At 38.3% G+C, this 17,081-nt stretch overlaps 1 protein-coding gene across 3 annotated transcripts in view; it reads right to left on the bottom strand.

Annotated features, from left to right (window-relative positions):
- Window positions 1-17,081, bottom strand: part of SLC39A11 (solute carrier family 39 member 11) — a 512,505-nt gene that overhangs the window by 359,260 nt on the left and 136,164 nt on the right. For all 3 annotated transcript variants that reach the window (XM_074224669.1, XM_074224671.1, XM_074224670.1), the window contains one exon: window positions 421-562. In XM_074224669.1, coding sequence (XP_074080770.1) covers window positions 421-562 — 142 coding nt within the window. The remainder of the gene's footprint in view (window positions 1-420; window positions 563-17,081) is intronic.

Here is a 17,081-nt window from a genome sequence, read left to right as displayed (position 1 = left end):
CATTCTTTGAACTTGCATATCTAGTGGCTGGCACAAAGCAGACACTTAATAAATGTTTTCTGTTTGATTGACTGATTGTATGAAGCCAAGATCCTGGACTTGCTCAGCTCCTGATCCTCTCTTCTCAGTAATTCAGAGTCACCATTTGATGAGGAAACAGTTGAGAAAGACATTTTAAAATAGCATATGCTAATGAGAAAGGTAACAACAAGGACACAATGCTCCTTGACTGATAATTCCCGTTCAGTTCAACCAGCACTACTGTTCTATAACTATACGGCCACTTATTATTTCACTTGGTAAGGTCAGATAAAAAAAAAATGGGAAGTCCCTACAGTCACTCTTACAGTAACCAAGCCCCTTTCTATAAAACTGACTTAGCAATTCAGAAAGGGTAGGAGGTTGAGCTGAAAAACTTACCTGAATGAAGTCCAGTTCTACCTATACGGATAGAAAGCTCATTTTCATGGAAAGGCAGGGGTAATTCAGCACTGGCCTTCTCTTTCATTGATTTGTAGTCCAAGCTCAGCAGTAAGGCCATTTGGGAGTCCTCAGTCATACCCTGAAACAAGAAGCATTGAAGTCAATGTGATGTCCATCAGTGAATAATCAATAGCATTTATCAAGTGTCTACGATGCAGTTCACTCCCCATAATACTCATCTGGTATAAAAAGGCAGAAATGGAACAGTCCTCTCTCTCCATAAACAAGCTGGTAACAACTATTTATTAAACGCTAAATTATGTGCAAGACCCTCAAGATACATTCAATGCTTGCAAGGCGATCTCTCCTCATTTTTATCCCTGGGTTGTCTGCCTTCCTCTAATTTCCAGCAAAAATTCCATCTTTTACAGGAAATACTTCTCAACATCTTAGCGCTGATTAATTGTTGATTATTCCTAGTGATCCAGTGTACAGTTTGTTGATAAATAATTGTTTCTCTGTGGTCTTCTTCAGGGACAAAATTTTTCTTTTGCATCCCCATACTAGATACTTCATAAATGTTTACAAATACAAAATAAGCAATAACAAGTACTAATATAAGGATAGACATAATATATAAAGAAACTAAAAACAAAGTAGAAACAAAGAGAAGAGGAGACTAGCATTTGGAAGAATCAGAAAAAGCTGCCATAGTAAGGAGGAAGTACATTCCAGGGATCTGAGAGAGCCAATGCAAAGAAAGCAAGGAGCTGGGAAGCAGAGAACATCCTTCTTGAGGAACAAAGAGAAGGCCAGCGTGACCAGTTTGCAGACTATAGAAGAAGAATACTGATCAATGAGGCTAGAAAAATGGGTAGTTAAGGGTTTGAAAAGCTAAACAGAAGAGTTTCTATTTTATCCTACAGACAATAAGAGAGTCACTGAGTTGACAGTCACATGATCAGATCTGGAAAACAACCTTGAACTTGAAGTATTGGTAAGGTCCAACAGTCTAAACTCATGGGTAATGCTCTTGGTTTCTGGCCAAACATCAGATTAATATTTAGGAGAGACCAACCTGTGCAAGATATTGGTGCTAGACAACATGATTATTATGGATCTATGTTTAGCATGGTTATAAAAGAACCTACATTAGATTGCTTTCTGAGAAAAATGTAAAACTCAAAACCCTGCCCCCCAAAAAATGATTGTTGAAAACTACCATTGCATATAGTTGGAAAAATAAAGAAATAAAATATTTAAATTTTCTTTTAAAAAAAAAAGATATTCGGGGCAGCTAGGTGGCACAGTGGATAAAGCACTGGCCCTGGAGTCAGGTAGGCCCTGGAGTCAGGAGTACCTGAGTTCAAATCCAGCCTCTGACACTTAATAATTACCTAGCTGTATGGCCTTGGGCAAGCCACTTAACCCCATTTGCCTCACAAAAACCTAAAAAAAAAAAAAAAAGATATTGGCGCTAGATGCTGTAAGGAAGGTAGGTGGTGTAAAGTACACACCTGAAATATAATGGGTACTGTTTATAATTGTTTGTTCTCTTTCCTTTAGAGATATCTGCAGTACTCAAGGATTAGATAGATATTGACCATTGGTCATATTGGTTCTTGGAAGGCCACTTGACTCTCTTGCTTTTTTTCCTCTCTTCATTTGGGTGGCAACAACTTCTAACAAATTGGTCTAAATGGGGTGATAGCTCTTCATCTACACTAACAGGTCTGTCTGAAGAGGAAATAAATTCTTTGTAGAAATGAATGATTTGATTACCTTTGAATTGCAAGTATATTTTCCCCCCAGAAATAACAAAGCTGCCTATAATTCTATGTGAATGCAAGAGGTATAATAAGCTATTTATGTATGGCTAATGAAAAAGTGTGTTTGGGGCATGCATTTATGTGGGATTGTGAGGAGGCATAAATGCATAAATATTCATTTTGAAACACCTTTCTTAGATATGTGTACAAAAATGGTTCCCAGTTTAGGAGAAGGATCTCTCATTAGAAAATTTTCTCTTTGCTGATTTACATTATTTCAATTCAGGAAAATTCACCTGGGAACAATGATTATGCCTATAAAAATAGCAAAATTGATTCAGTGTTTAAATGAATTTTAGGTCTTAAAAATCTGGATCACTCTTGGTCTTGCAACTTTCTATCTTCTCCCCTCCTTCTTCCTTTGGGTCAGTCTTTAAGGAAAAGACATCCCTTTCCTTGTTGATATCAACTCTATTTGTGCCCTTAATCTTGTCCCTTATAATCTCCTTAAAGAGATTTCCCTAATCAGTCTTGCCTTCCCTCTCTCTCATCCTCAATCTCTTCATTTCTGCCTGTAAGGGGTACTGAAACCCTAACCCAAAATGACTACTCGGAGTCCTCTCAAAGTGGCAGCAAAGAGTTAAAATTTTATTTGGTTCTTGCAAGAAATGGGGCAGTTCCTAACTATCTATGAAAGAGAGAGAGCAGGAAAAGCTGAATTACAGAAGCTGAACCAGGGTTAAAAAAAAACACAAAAACCACAACCCATTCCCCCTCCTCTTTTCTGCTGACCTTTACAACAATTGGTCAAACTTGATGGTCCGAAGAGAAGGGGAATATACCTAAGCATTCCTAGGAAAGTTAAGTCTTTGTTTATATCTTGTATGGTTAGGGTGACATAATTTTTCTAGCCAGAGATCCAGGTTCTCAGGCTCACCTAATTCTTGAGAAATAGAAACTGAGGCCTATGGCTTAGACTAATTTAGCACTGTTTCTGAAAAGTCAGCACTTCTGCCCCTCACATGCTGGTTTCATCCTTTCTGCCTAAAAAGCATGTGAAGTTTCCCTATATCCATAATAAGTCAAATTCTTTTGGTCCTACTATCCTCTAAATCTACTGGTTCTCTTCCATTTCTTTCTCCCTTCATTTGATGGCAATAATAAAAAAAAGTGAGGTAAATTCTTAATGATTCTACTATCACACTTTAGCAATTTGGTGACATAACTAATATTGTTTAGGGAGGACACAGATTCTCTTTCTTAGAAATGAGCTGTTTGAGTAATCACTGAATTTCATGTCTTTGTTTAAAAATAATAGAGAATTGCCTATAATTCTATGTATCTGTAGAAGGAATGGGATGCAATAATTCAAGTATGGTAGAGTAAGGTATGTTTGGGGCATGTCTTTATTCTTTCTCTTTTAATTTCCATTATTTCAATACAGGAAAATTCCTCAGGAATAATAATCATACCTGCAAAAACAGGAGACATAGTGATGGGAGTCTTATATTTTAAAATGTAATTGACCTAAAGTTGACTTTGAAAGGATTATAAGTTTTAAGCCTGGATAGTGACTTCAGTCTAGGTTGTCCCTGACTTGATCCCTTCTGTTTTCTCTCCTTTCCTCTAGTCTAGAGGAGGAAAAATCCGTTCTTCTTTTTTGAGATTAGCCCCCTTTTTGTGCCCTTCATCCAACCCCATACTATCTCCTCTAAGGGCCTATCCCACCACATACTCTCCCTTCTCGTCTTCCCTCTTTCCCCTTCTATAGTACCTCACAAATCTCCATAAAACATGGGACTTCTTGCTCTCCTCCATCCATAAAACAATCATTTAATCCTGTTATTCTGTCCCATAGCTCTCTCTTCTTACTTCTAAAATGCTAAAAAAATTACTCTCAATGCTTCTACTTCATCTCCCATTAGTGCCTTACAATTAGTATTTTGATTATATAACTTCATTGAAACCACTCTCTCCAAGGTTACCAATGAGATATTTCTGTTGTTTAGTCACCTCCATTTATGCCCAGTTCTTTGCATTTTGGATTTCCTTGACCAAGATACTAGAGTGGTTTGTCAGTTCATTTTACAGATGAGGAAACTAAGGCAAGCAGGGTTAAATGACTTCCCAGGGTTACAGAGCTAATAAGTGTCTGAGGTCAAAATTGAACTCAGGTTGCCTTATAAAATATTTTAGTCATATCTCTTGTTATTTATCTACATTTCCCATTTTACCATTCCTGTAAACCTTCTCAGAGAATCTCAGAGAGTCAAACAATTCCACAAAACTAACCAAAATAACAAAAAAAAATCTTTTGTTATAGGCAGTGTTCAATACCTGTGACCCCAAACTTTGCACATAAGGGGGGGGGGTATCATCTGATAGGAGTAGCATGGTAGCACAGTGGATAGAGTGAAGGACATGGAATCAGAAAGATTCATCTTCCTAAGGACTTGGAGTTAGGAAAACTCATCTTCCTAAGGTCAAAACTGGCTTCAAGCCAGATTTGACTGGCTGTGGGACTCTGGGCAGGTTGCTTCAATTTCCTCTTCAAAAATGCTAAAGAAGGACATGGCAAACCACTTATTTCAGTATCTTTGCCAAGAAAATCACAAAGGGACACAGTGTTGGACAAGACTGAAACTGACTGAACAATACATTATCTGATAAATTTTCTTTGGTACCAAGCACGATGGTTATAAATATGCAGCATTAAGTTCGGGCTAATTTGTTGTTATAGTCCTTTCTATTTAGGCAAATCTCTTCCCTACTCTAATCCATCTTCCATTCAGTCATGAAAATGGTTTTCCTAAAGCAAAAGGCTGACCATGTCACCCTCCCTATTCTTCTCTACTGCCTTCATATACTCTAACATTCAAAACCTTTCACCAAATAGACCCCTACCACCTTCCCAATTTCCTTTTTTTTTGTTGTTTTTTATAAGGCAGTGAGGTTAAATGACTTGCCCAAGGTCACATAGGTAATTATTAAAGGTCTAAGTCTGGATTTGAACTCAAGTTCTCCTGACTCCAGGGTCAGTGCTCTACTTGTGTCACCTGGCTGCCCCTCCTCTAAGGATACCCTTAAACCTAAATCCTTGATATATATATACTGAACTTCATTGAGTCCCAAATAAAAATCCCCCCCTTTATTTTTAATGGGAAGTCTTTCCCAACCCCTATCAATTCAACTGCCTTCCCTCTGTCAATTACTTCCTCTTTTTCTTGTAGGTATACATACACACACACACACACACACACACACACACATAATGATAATGTCTGGCACATAGGAGTTTAATAAGTAATTGATTTGCGGCCAGGGTACATAGCTTTCCCAGTTCTGCTTAGTCACAGAAAGGCATGGAAATAACAGAATTTTAGATACTAAGTTCATGTCATCTGTCCTGATTCCATCTGACATCTTTGATACTGCTTACCATTTCTTCTTGCTAGATATTCTGTCCTCCCTTGGACTCTTTGACATTGCTCTTTTCTCTTTTTCATTATCTTTGCTGATGCATCATCCCAGGCCAAGACTCTGTAGAAGACCATGGTTCTCTCCTCATCTCACTGAAGATAATCTTCAAATACTAATCCTTCCCATGAGTTTCAGTTCTCACATTTCCAAGAATCTATAATATCCTAACAAGTATTTTAAACTTAATATGTCCAAAACTTAAATTCATCATCATCCCACCTACTATTGCTCTTCTCCCTGACCACATCACTCATCTTTGTCTCTCCTGTTCAATAATCAAATAATTTCTTTTTTTGCTGGTTCTACCACAACATATCTCAAATCTGTCCCTTTTTCTCCATTCACCTGACCAAAATCCTAGTTTCAAACCTCATTATAGCTTCCTTGAATTACAATAATAGTTATCTAATGAATCTCCCTGATTGCAGTTTTTCCCCTCTTTCCCACTGATGCTTCACACAGCTGTAAAATAACAAATCCACAGGAACCTTGTCCACCTAGCATTGTTTAAGTAAAATCATATCTTCTACAAGAAGTTTTTCCCAGGACCATTAATATTTGTGCCTTCCCTCTGAAATCACTTCCAATTTAGACTGTGTATCTTGTATGGGCATAGTTTACATGTTATGTCCTCCATTATTGTGAGCTCCAAGAAGGAATCTTCTTTGTCTCCATAGAGGATATTTATTTAGCACAGTGGCTGCTACAAAATGAGTATTAATAAATGTTTGTTGACTTGACCTTTGGAGAGAATATTAACACATTTAGGGAACTTACAACAAAACCTCACTATAACACTATTCACTACAATGCAGTTTCTTTATAAAGCATATTTATTATGCTGTTTAGTTCCAATAGTACCAAAGAAACTCATTGCATGTTAGTTTCCTCCCAAAAGTCAGGGATATCTTCTACCAGGATATCAAGAATAATATTATAAATGAAGCTTAAAGAAGTGATCTTTCCATTTCTCATGTGACCAAGAAAATAAAAAAAAATCTAAACAATGGCTCCTGAACAAATGAATAAATAATAGAACTACAGGTGAGTTTTTACATTAGTTACAGGCAATATTTCAGAAAACTTATAATTCTACCTTGTCAGAACACTAAAATGCAGGTTTATCCTTTCACCCCTTCTCTAACTGGCTAATTCCATTGTTTAGTACTTAAAAAGCTAACATAATGGGTCCTATAACCCACCTGGGCAATTTTTATTCTATTCCAAAGCCAAAGTTATTATTCCAAACCAATGGAGTCAAACTAAAATAGATATGGGAGCCAGGAAATCATGCATAAGGATGCTTGTGGGTTAGATATTGACTTAGAAAACCAAATGTTAATATTACCTATTTATATTTTGTTAAATACTTCTTTTTAATCTGATCTGACTGCCCAAGGAAGACTTGTGGCCTCATGTTCAACACTCCTGATCCAAATAATGGCCTACCATTTTGGAAATTAAAACAGTGGTCACAAAGGGAGTTGGGGTGAGGGAAAGGGCAAGACGCTATAAATGGCCCAGCGTAACCCATCTTCATTTTGCAAATAACTCCTTAAAGATTGTGATCTGATGATGGTTTTGTATCATAGGATCATAGGATACAGAGCAGAAAGGAACCTTAAAGATCCTACTCCAACTTCCCTTCATTTCATAGATTAAGAAACTGAAGCCCAGAAATTAATTGCTCAGGGTCTCAAAGGTAACATAACTATGTTTAAAGTTCAGATTGCCTGATTCTCAGTCTCAAATTTTTGCACTACACCATTTTTACACTACATCAGCTTCAAATGAAAAAGGCAGTATATGTTTTTCCCTTCTTGAATTTCAACTTACACAAAAATATTTATTAAAAAATATAACACTTTATTTCAATTTATTTCAATTTAAAAAATGAGAATTAGGGATAGTTTATGATCTTTACACAGAAATGCAACCACGAGGTGGCTAGGTGGTGCAGTGGATAGAACACCAGCCTTGGAGTCAGGAGTACCGGAGTTCAAATCTGGCCTCAGACACTTAATAATTACCTAGATGTGTGGCCTCCGGCAAGCCACTTAACCCCATTGCCTTGAAAAATCTAAACAAAAAACAAAAAACAGAAATGCAACCATTTATGGGGAAAAATGATCAAACAATTCACTATAGTTCTTTAACCAGTAAATAATAGCTTTCATAATAAAATCTCAAAAGATATCTGTGAGGTTGAAAGTCTTTGTCTTCCCTATAAGTCTCAGTTCTAATAACTGAGAACAAGACCTTAGACCATTTTGGATCATCCCTTTGGCAGTCTGGTGAAGCCTATGGATCTATTCTCGGAATAATATATATATTTTTTTTAGTTTTTGCAAGGCAATTGGGTTAAGTGGCTTGCCTGAGGCCACACGGCTAGGTCGGATTTGAACTCGGGTACTCCTGACTCCAAGGCCAGTACTCTATCCACTGCGCCACCTAGTTGCACCCAGAATAATATTTTTAAACACATAAAATAAAATAGGATTACAAAGAAGATCAATTATAATGAAATAAAAATGTAATTATTTTTTCTCCATTTAAGCTCACAGACCTGACATCTGTCAACAGACCTCTTATGGATACTAGGTTAAAAACCAAGAGGATGAAAATGCCTTATTCTTTTTCTTTCTTTCTAAGTAATGGCTTGACTAAATCCATCATTTATTATCTTTCCATTTGGATAACATTGGCTGCTCCTTTATTCTACTTATTACTTTCCTCCAGGCAGTTTAATGAGGACAGCAGTACCTCCATTAACTCCCAAATTAGGGGCTCTACTAAACAATTGCCCTCCTGGCTCTGAAAGTCAAGCTCTATGGTCTCTTTGTGAGCTTTTCCCCAAGCAGCTTTGAAAACTATTCCCAGAGAAGCTCAGAAGTCCCCACCAGTGCCCACCCCAGGGAACCTCAGGAATGCTTCCATCACTTCAATGGGGATCACACAAAGAGAGAACCTACCAAGATGGCTCGGGACTACCTTAAAACTAGACTGAGAAAAAAAGATCAGATATAGAAGGGAATTTGAGAATTCATCAAGTCTGCCTCCTAGATATTGTCCAACTACCCCCAAACCAGCTGGTGTCAGCACCAGCAATATATTCTGAGCTCTTGGATTTGTTTATATGTTTTAATTATTTCCAATTCTACATCTCCTTATGCAGATATCTAAGAAATCATTGCCAGAATAAAAGAATTTTTCATTATGAGAAGACATCAGCTGATTGCCCTCCTGTTGTTTTCTTTCTTTTTATAATGTGATGGATGCTTAACTAGGGGTGGGATATGAAAAAAGAATCACTTCATTCCAAGAGAGACTCTTTGGCATCCATAAGCACTAAAGCTGTTATTTACCGAAACAACAAATGAAATACAGAAGCAAGGAGGCCTGGGGGAGTGATCCTCTTGTTTCTGGATAGTCAGCATAAAACCCTACTTAGTTTTTAGCAATATTTAAGGGGTGACTAGGTGACTAGGTCCTTAAGGAATTAGAAAATACTGATGCTATGGAACTCTCACAAGTTCTCCCTCCTCAGAAAGGATTCAATTCTTATAAACTCCTTCAAGAAGAAAGAATTCCTCAAAGGAGCAAACCACTTTCTTTTTGTTGTTCTTTTTGTTTGTTCCTGGAGTTAAGGAAGACCTGAATTCCAATTAGTCTAAGGGCCACTGGTCCCCAATTCACATTTTCTGTGATGTTCAGTAAACCAAATAACCTTTCTGAGTCTGATTTTTCTAATTTGTAAAATTGGGATAATAATATTTACTCTACCTGCCTCACAGGACTTCTGTGAAGTAAATACTTTGCAAGCCATAAAGAGTAATATAAAAAACTATTATTTCTAATCTACACAAAACAAACCAACAGAAAAACACCCTAGACCTCAAACCCACACTTCCAGCTCAATATGCTTTTGCACTTTTATCATTTTGCCTTTCATTTAATTACTAGGCTTATGTACAATTGCATAGTCCAACAAATTTCCTCCTTTTACCCTCTCAAGTCTTGAAGTATGATTATCTACCTCTGGCCATTTTAAAAGGAGCCAAATAAATAATATTCCCACTCTTTTCCAATACCACCTCTTCCCCATGCCAGCCTATTCAATTCAACTTAAAAATTATTCACTCAGAAAAAAGTAAAATTCAAAACCTTGAAAAAAAAATGATCATTAAAAATTATCCTTGCTTGTACTTGGACAAATAAATAAAATATTTTTAAAAGATTAACTCAGAAGCTATTATATGCTGAGTAAAAGAGACAGAAAGGTAACCCAACCTTCCCTCTAGCAGAGAGGTTAAGGTTTCAAGGAGGAAGTATACTTGAATTGGACCTTGAAGGAAGAGGATTTCTACAAGGTGAAGATGCCAAGGGACCATTGTCTAGGCATCAAGGATGACTGGCATGTAAGGATGTAAAAGGGGACAGAATGAAATCAGTGAGAAGAAGGAAATAAAATTAAGGTTTGTATTTTATCTAAAGACAATGGGTAGCACTTCCTATTAGCTCAGAGCTGCAGAGAGACATGATCAGTTCCCTGTGTGGGAGAGATTGTCTAAACTTTACCTTCAGGATGGGATTATACTCTGAGAATCACAAAGGATAGCTTCTTCTAGGCTCCCTCTCACTGGAAACAGAGAAATGTCAAAATAAGGTCACCTAGTTCAACTTCTTAGACCAAAGTTATCTTTGCCTTGAGATCTGAGACACTTATCAACTCCTAGAACCTTAAGAGTTAGAAGAGACATAGTTACAGAAAAGATCTCAGATGTCTTTAAATCTAATTCCTATGCTAAGCTATTTTACATAAAAGAGGCAAGAAAAAGCTTTTGCAGTGGAGAAGGGAAGGTAGGTGAAGAGAAGTCTTATTCTCATTGAAAGTGACTCATAGGGGTGGCTAGGTGGCGTAGTGGAAAGCACCAGCCTTGGAGTCAGGAGTACCTGGGCTCAAATCCAGTCTCAGACACTTAATAATTACCTAGCTGTGTGGCCTTGGGCAAGCCACTTAATCCCATTGCCTTAAATAAATAAAAATTTAAAAAAAAAGAAAGTAGCTCCGAGAGGGAAGGATATACACACTCAATTGGATATAGAAAACTTTCTTACCCTAGAAGAAATTAGAAGAGGAAAGGGATGGGAAAAAGGAGACAAGGGGCGTGGGGATGTAGGTGATAGAAGAGTGGGAAGATCTAGGAAGAGGGTAGTCAGATACAACACATCACATTCTTGAGGAGGGACAGGGTGAAAGGACAGAGAGAGAGAGAGAATAGAATAAATGGGGGGGGGGGGATGTTTGGGACTTGTGTATGGGAGCATAGTAAACTATCATTACCTGGTATCCTTGAGCACCAGTCTCATCTTACTAAGTGCCAAGGGAGTAGGAGTGGATTAGAGACTGGAAATGTATTTAAGCACTAGTGTTTTGGTAAATAAACAGAGCACTTGTAGATCTTGATGGAATACTTGTCTCCCTTGTCATCCTTGTCTCCCAGCCCTCCAACACTTCCTGGGGAAGATTGAGGGAGTCTAAAAGGGACTCAACATAAGAGTTCAGGAAAGGGACTCAACAGGAGAATAGAATAGGGGGAAATACAGCTAGCAAAAGTAACTGTGGAGGGAAAAAAATTGAAGCAATTTTTCTGATGGATTTATGATAAAAAATGCTATCCATCCCAAAGAAGGAGCTGATGGTGTATGAATAGAGATTGAAGCATACTCTTTCCCCCTCACTTTATTTTTCTTGAGGTTACCCTTTCCTTGTGGGGAAAGGTGGGGTATGTTTACTTTTAAAACATGACTATTACAGTAATGTTTTTCATGACTACACATTTTTGTTTGGGTTTTTCTTTGTTGTTTTTGCAAGGCAATGGGGTTAAGTGACTTGCCCAAGGTCACACAGCAAAGCAATTATTAAGTGTCTGAGGCCCAATTAGAACTCAGGTACTCCTGACTCCAGGATCTGTGCTCTATCTACTATGCCACCTAACTGCCCCAAGGCTACACATTTTTAACTCACACCAAATGACTTGCTTTCCTCAAGGTGAGGGGTAGGCTGAGAGAAAGGGAGAGAATTTGGAACTCAAGGTTTTGGAAGTAAATGTTGAACTGGTTTTTGCATGTAAGTGAGGGGAAAAAATTTTTAGAATAAAATTAAAAAAATGAATAAATACATATGTCCCCTATAAACTCCTTGTTGTGTCAACAAGGATCTATGAAGCACTTGCTATATTTCAGGCCCTGTGCTAAGTGCCAAGATTACAAAGAAAGAGGAGAAAATGGTCTTCAAGGAGCTCACACTCTAAGAAGAGAGACAGCATGCAAACAGCTATATATACATGAGATATATTTGGAGTGAATGGAAGGGTATCTCAAATGGTAGACACTTGGAGTAGGGAGATTCAAGATGCCTCTAGAAGAGAAGGTAAGATTTGCACTAATCCTGAAGATGTCAGGAGGCAGAGGTAAAAGAGGGACCGGCCAGTGAAAAGGCAAGGAGTCTAGAAATAGAAACTCCTGTCCAGGTTACAGAAATAAACAGGCCATTGGGATTGGTCTAAAAAGGCAGGTCATGTTCCCTGACTACCAGAAAAAAGGAATTTGTATTTTGTTCTATGGGCAATGGGTAGCATCCAGAGGCTTCCAAGCTAGAAAGTGGCATGCTCAATGAACTGCATGGGAAAAATTACCCAGAAAGAATGGAAAGAAGTGTAAGCAGACTGGAAAAGTAGGGGTAAAGCTGTGAAGGGCCAGACAGAAGAGCATTTTTATTTGATTCTGGAGGACACAGGAATCATAGGAGTCCATTGAGGAATGGGGTAATACGAGTAGACCTAGACTTCTAGAAAGGCTGTGGCAGCTGAATGGAGAATGGATGCATAGAGACAGACAGACAGATGGACTGAAAGATTGGCAGACATCAGTTTGGTGAAGATAAAAAATACAAAATTTGACAATAATTAGATATGTGGAGTGAGTGAGAATGAGGTGTTGGCCATCTTGATAAGACTAGATAACTAGAAAGATGGTTGTGCATTCAACAGTGAAAAGAAATTTTAAGAAGAGGGCAGGATTTTGGAGAAAAGGTAATGAGTTTTATTTTAACTATTTTACATTGCATTTGAGATGTCTATAGTATACCCAATTCAAGATGTTTAAGACAGTTCATGGTGTAAATCTGGAACTTAGGAAGTATTAGGACTAGATATACAGATCTGAGAATCATCTGCAGGGAGATGATAATTGAACACATGGCAGTTGATAAAATCAACAAGCAAAAGAAAGCCAGGGAATAACCTAAAAGAAGATACAATAAAGGGGACTGAGAAAGAGTGACCCCTCTTCCTATGTTCATATCTGGCCTCTGACATGCACTGCAGTGTACAAGTCACTTAACTCTGTCTCAGTTTTCTCTTCTGTAAAATGAGTTGGAGAATGAAATGACAAACCACTCCAATATCTTTGCTAAAAAAAACCCAAATAGGGCCATGGAGAGTTGGACATGACTGAAATGAATAGAGAAAAATAAAATAGTCAGTTCTAGGTTTTGAGAATATGAATTTGCCAGCAGTTTAGAGTATGAGTTGGAGAAAGGAGAAATGGGAAGCAAGAAGAACAATTATGAGGCTGTTGTACAATGAAGGATAATTTGGGGCTGTCTGCAATGGAGAATACCATCTGTATCCAGAGAAAGAACTGTGGAGTTTGAACAAAGACCAAGGACTATTAACTTTAATTTAGGGAAAAAAACTTGATATCTTATTGTCTGATCTTGCTATCTCTTATACTTTATGTTTCTTCCTTAAGGATATGATTTCTCTCTCATCACATTCAATTTGGATCAATGTATACTATGGAAACAATGTAAAGACTAGCAAATTGCCTTCTGTTGGGGGAGGGAGTAAGATTAGGGAGAAAATTGTAAAACTCAAAATAAATAAAATCTTTAAAAAAAAAAATGAGGCTGTTGTAAAAGCATCTGACCATTAAAAGTTGTTTCATCACCAAATAGTGAGTCTGAAGCTGTTTTCCATTCCACAAGGTGATGAATCATGGAGCATTGTCCTTTGGAGGTAATGCCATTGCAATTCTGCTACATTAACCTGCAATTTCCCCAAGTGAAAAACATTTAAAATGCTTCTGTGCAAAGTTGAAAAAGTCCCTCTACTTTTTCCTCTTCCATCCCCCTACTTAATCCTTCTTCATTCCCTCCTGGTAAGCCATCTCAAATGCACAAAGAACAGGGAGTGGGCTGCCAGGAGACACACAGAAACAAAAATCCTCAGAAAATGAAATTGCCATCATCCTGTGTCTTTTTTATTATCTACTTCCTCTCCCAGTGGAGAAGCCACAGAATACCCCTGACTAAAGAAGAACAACATTTTCTAAAAAGAAACTAAGGGGGGAAAAAAGAAGAAAGAGATTGCTGAGATATGCCACAGATGAAAAGTACATATTTTTGTTGTTTTTCTTCTTTTCTTCTTCTTCTTTTAAATCTCTTCTTTAAGAAAGAGAAGTTACACACAGTTCATTATGGTGGAAGGTCTCTGGCTGCTGTTTGATACTGAGTCACAGAAACATATCACTAAATGAAATGCTCAGAGCAGAACTGCCCAACAGAACTGGGACCAGCCCCAAATGAAGTTTATAATGGAAAACAAAATGCACTGATATTTTGCAACAACTAGCTAAGTGTCATTAAGCTACCCTGCAGCACCAGCAATTTATCTCTAAGCCATCTGTGTTTGTCCAAATTCTCAACAGCTAATGTCCTTGGACTTGTATTCCAACCACGGCTTGCCCCTCATCATTTCCTTCACTGTCAGATTACGTCAAAGATGTCTCTGGTCCACTTCCACCTAGGGCAGGAGAAGACAATAAGGGCCTGTCTTCTTGAACTTCTCCAGGATATTCCCTGTCTAAATGCAGGAAAGCCTGACCTTCACCAACACACACACAAACATACACACATGCCTTTTGTCTCATTCATTTGGAAAAAGAAAAACCATCACTAATATTCCCTGCTGGATGTCATCTCTTCTAGCTGTGACCCTCTAAGCCTCTGCCTGCACCATGCTAGGCAGGCCCTTTAATTGGGACTTGTCAGCAGGTCAAAACTCCTGGGTGAAGAGCAAAGGGAAAGGCCAGGTGGACTAATTGGGGATCATTGCTCACTCTAGCTAATTTTTTAAAAGAGGCAAAGAGTTTCACAGCAGTAGAGCAAGGAGTGGGCCTCTTGAAAATCACTCTCTCCCCGCAAAACTTCCTCTCCTGCTGTGGCAAGGGGTGCAGGAGGTGACTTTACTAGGCTCTCCTTTGATCGCTTTAAATCCTCCTTTCACTCCTCCCACTCTTCCTGTTTCAAACAGACTCAGGAGGTGATGTTAAATAATTAATGTTTTATTACTGAGAAACTGAAATAATAATGACACAAGTGGACACAACTTAAATGGAACAACATAATGGAAAAACACTTAAACCCTGCCCTTTTTACTAACTAGAAAACAACTGACCCTTCTACAATGGATGCCATTCTTTCCTGGAAAATTCTGCAAAGGTGATGCTGGCCTTGAAACCTATAAGAAAATGATGTGAAATAAGTAGGAGGTCTCCTGGCTTCCCCGAAATGTGGTTGTTGGACCTCTTCGGCTCCACTCTCCCACTAAAGCACTAATAACCACAGACAAGTCATTCATTCCTCAGTCTTCTTATCACTTCCTTACCTGTGACCCCAAGGGCCACAATCCTGTCAACTGATGAGGGCTCCACTGGTTCAATTGGACATCATCCTGTTGGATGGTTACAATACAATCTCTTCTGTACCAAAAGTCAGTTAATTGTCAATAGTCAATAAATGTTTATTAATAGCCTACTATGTGCCAGGCAGGCACTGTGCTAAGTGTTAGGGATACATATTAAAATAAAACAAAAAAAGGACAATTCCTGCCCTCAAGGACCTTGCAGTCTTACAGAGTAAGATAACACATAAAAAGATGTTAAAAAGTTGTTGGGGTGGAGAAGGGAGGGCAAGGTACTCAAAATGGGGGCATGGTGGAAACATTCCAAAGTCAAAGGGAAATGCAGCAATATCTGTCCTGAGCCCCCTTCATTAAATGAAGATTTTGGAGTTCATGGATCTTCCCTATCCTCAGAGGGGCAGAGGATAATAAGAAGGTATAAGGAAGATTAAATTTTACAGGACTATGAGGTTTTCCCAGTAATGATGATGATGATGCATTAAACTCCATCCAAGCAATCATTCACACATTCTCATTTGGTCTTATTCCTTTGCTTCCTTGCAGTGATAATGCATCAACCATAAGGTTCATGGTGGTGAACTTAAGTGTCCTGAAAGGTATTCCTGGGAGCATAAGTCACCTATTAACTTTATTTTGGTATTACTTTTTTCAGTTATTTGATTTTTTTTTAAATTTAAGGCAATGGAGTTAAGTGACTTGCCCAAAGTCACACAGTTAGGTAATTGTTTTGTTTCTGAGGCAGGATTTGAACTCAGGTCCTCCTATCTCCAGGGCCAGTGCTCTATCCACTGTGCTACCTCATTTGCACAGTCTGAATAATGGATTTTTTTTCCCTTTCTTTGACATGCTATATTGGTACTAAGAATACTCCTGAGTCCTTATATGGCTAGATCATAAGCAATTCAATGGGTTTCACATTTTTAGGTGCATTTTTAGATTGCCCCTAGAAGTATTTTTTAAATTATCAACCAGAGTCTTTTCTCAGTGTCACTTGCTCATTCACTTACTCAAACCCAGGTGTTCTGCCCTCAATGGAGGGGGGAAAAATGGGGTTTATAAAAAAAATAGATGAGGAAATAAGACTAATACAATGGCAAAACACAATCCCTGCTCTCAAGGAATTGCAGGTTGAATCTGAGTGGTTTAACCAGGCAGGGAAGGAGGATCCCTCTAAATAAATATAATGAGTTTTGGAAAGTCTAGAGTTTCTTCTCTTTGTGTGAATGCTTGCTATGTCACCCTTCGAGGGCCCCACTGATTCAACTGGACATCTGGGGGCATCTATATTCCCTTGGAAAGTGGCATCCAGGAATTGGCTGTGATCATGTTAATTGACAACTGAAGAGACCGATGCCAGGGTGCCTGGGGTTGATACTTCAGAATTCACCAAAGGGAATTTGCCTGTGATTTAAAAGTCTTTCCTTATGGGGACAGGGTCCAGGGATGGTTTCATCTCCCTTTCTTTCCAGAGCAACTGCTATAAATGAATTATTTTTAAGCACTTACCACTAAATTAAGCAGTAGAAATACAAATAGTAAAGGAAGGCAAACCCTGCTCTCAGAGGCTTCCATTCTAATGGAGGAGATAATCACAAGGTAAGGCACCAGATAGGCAGGGATGGGCCTTCAGGGTGAATGGAAA

The sequence above is a fragment of the Macrotis lagotis genome, chromosome 2 (genome assembly GCF_037893015.1).
Source record: "Macrotis lagotis isolate mMagLag1 chromosome 2, bilby.v1.9.chrom.fasta, whole genome shotgun sequence".
Taxonomy (NCBI): domain Eukaryota; kingdom Metazoa; phylum Chordata; class Mammalia; order Peramelemorphia; family Peramelidae; genus Macrotis; species Macrotis lagotis.
This window is presented reverse-complemented; position numbering and strand designations above follow the sequence as displayed.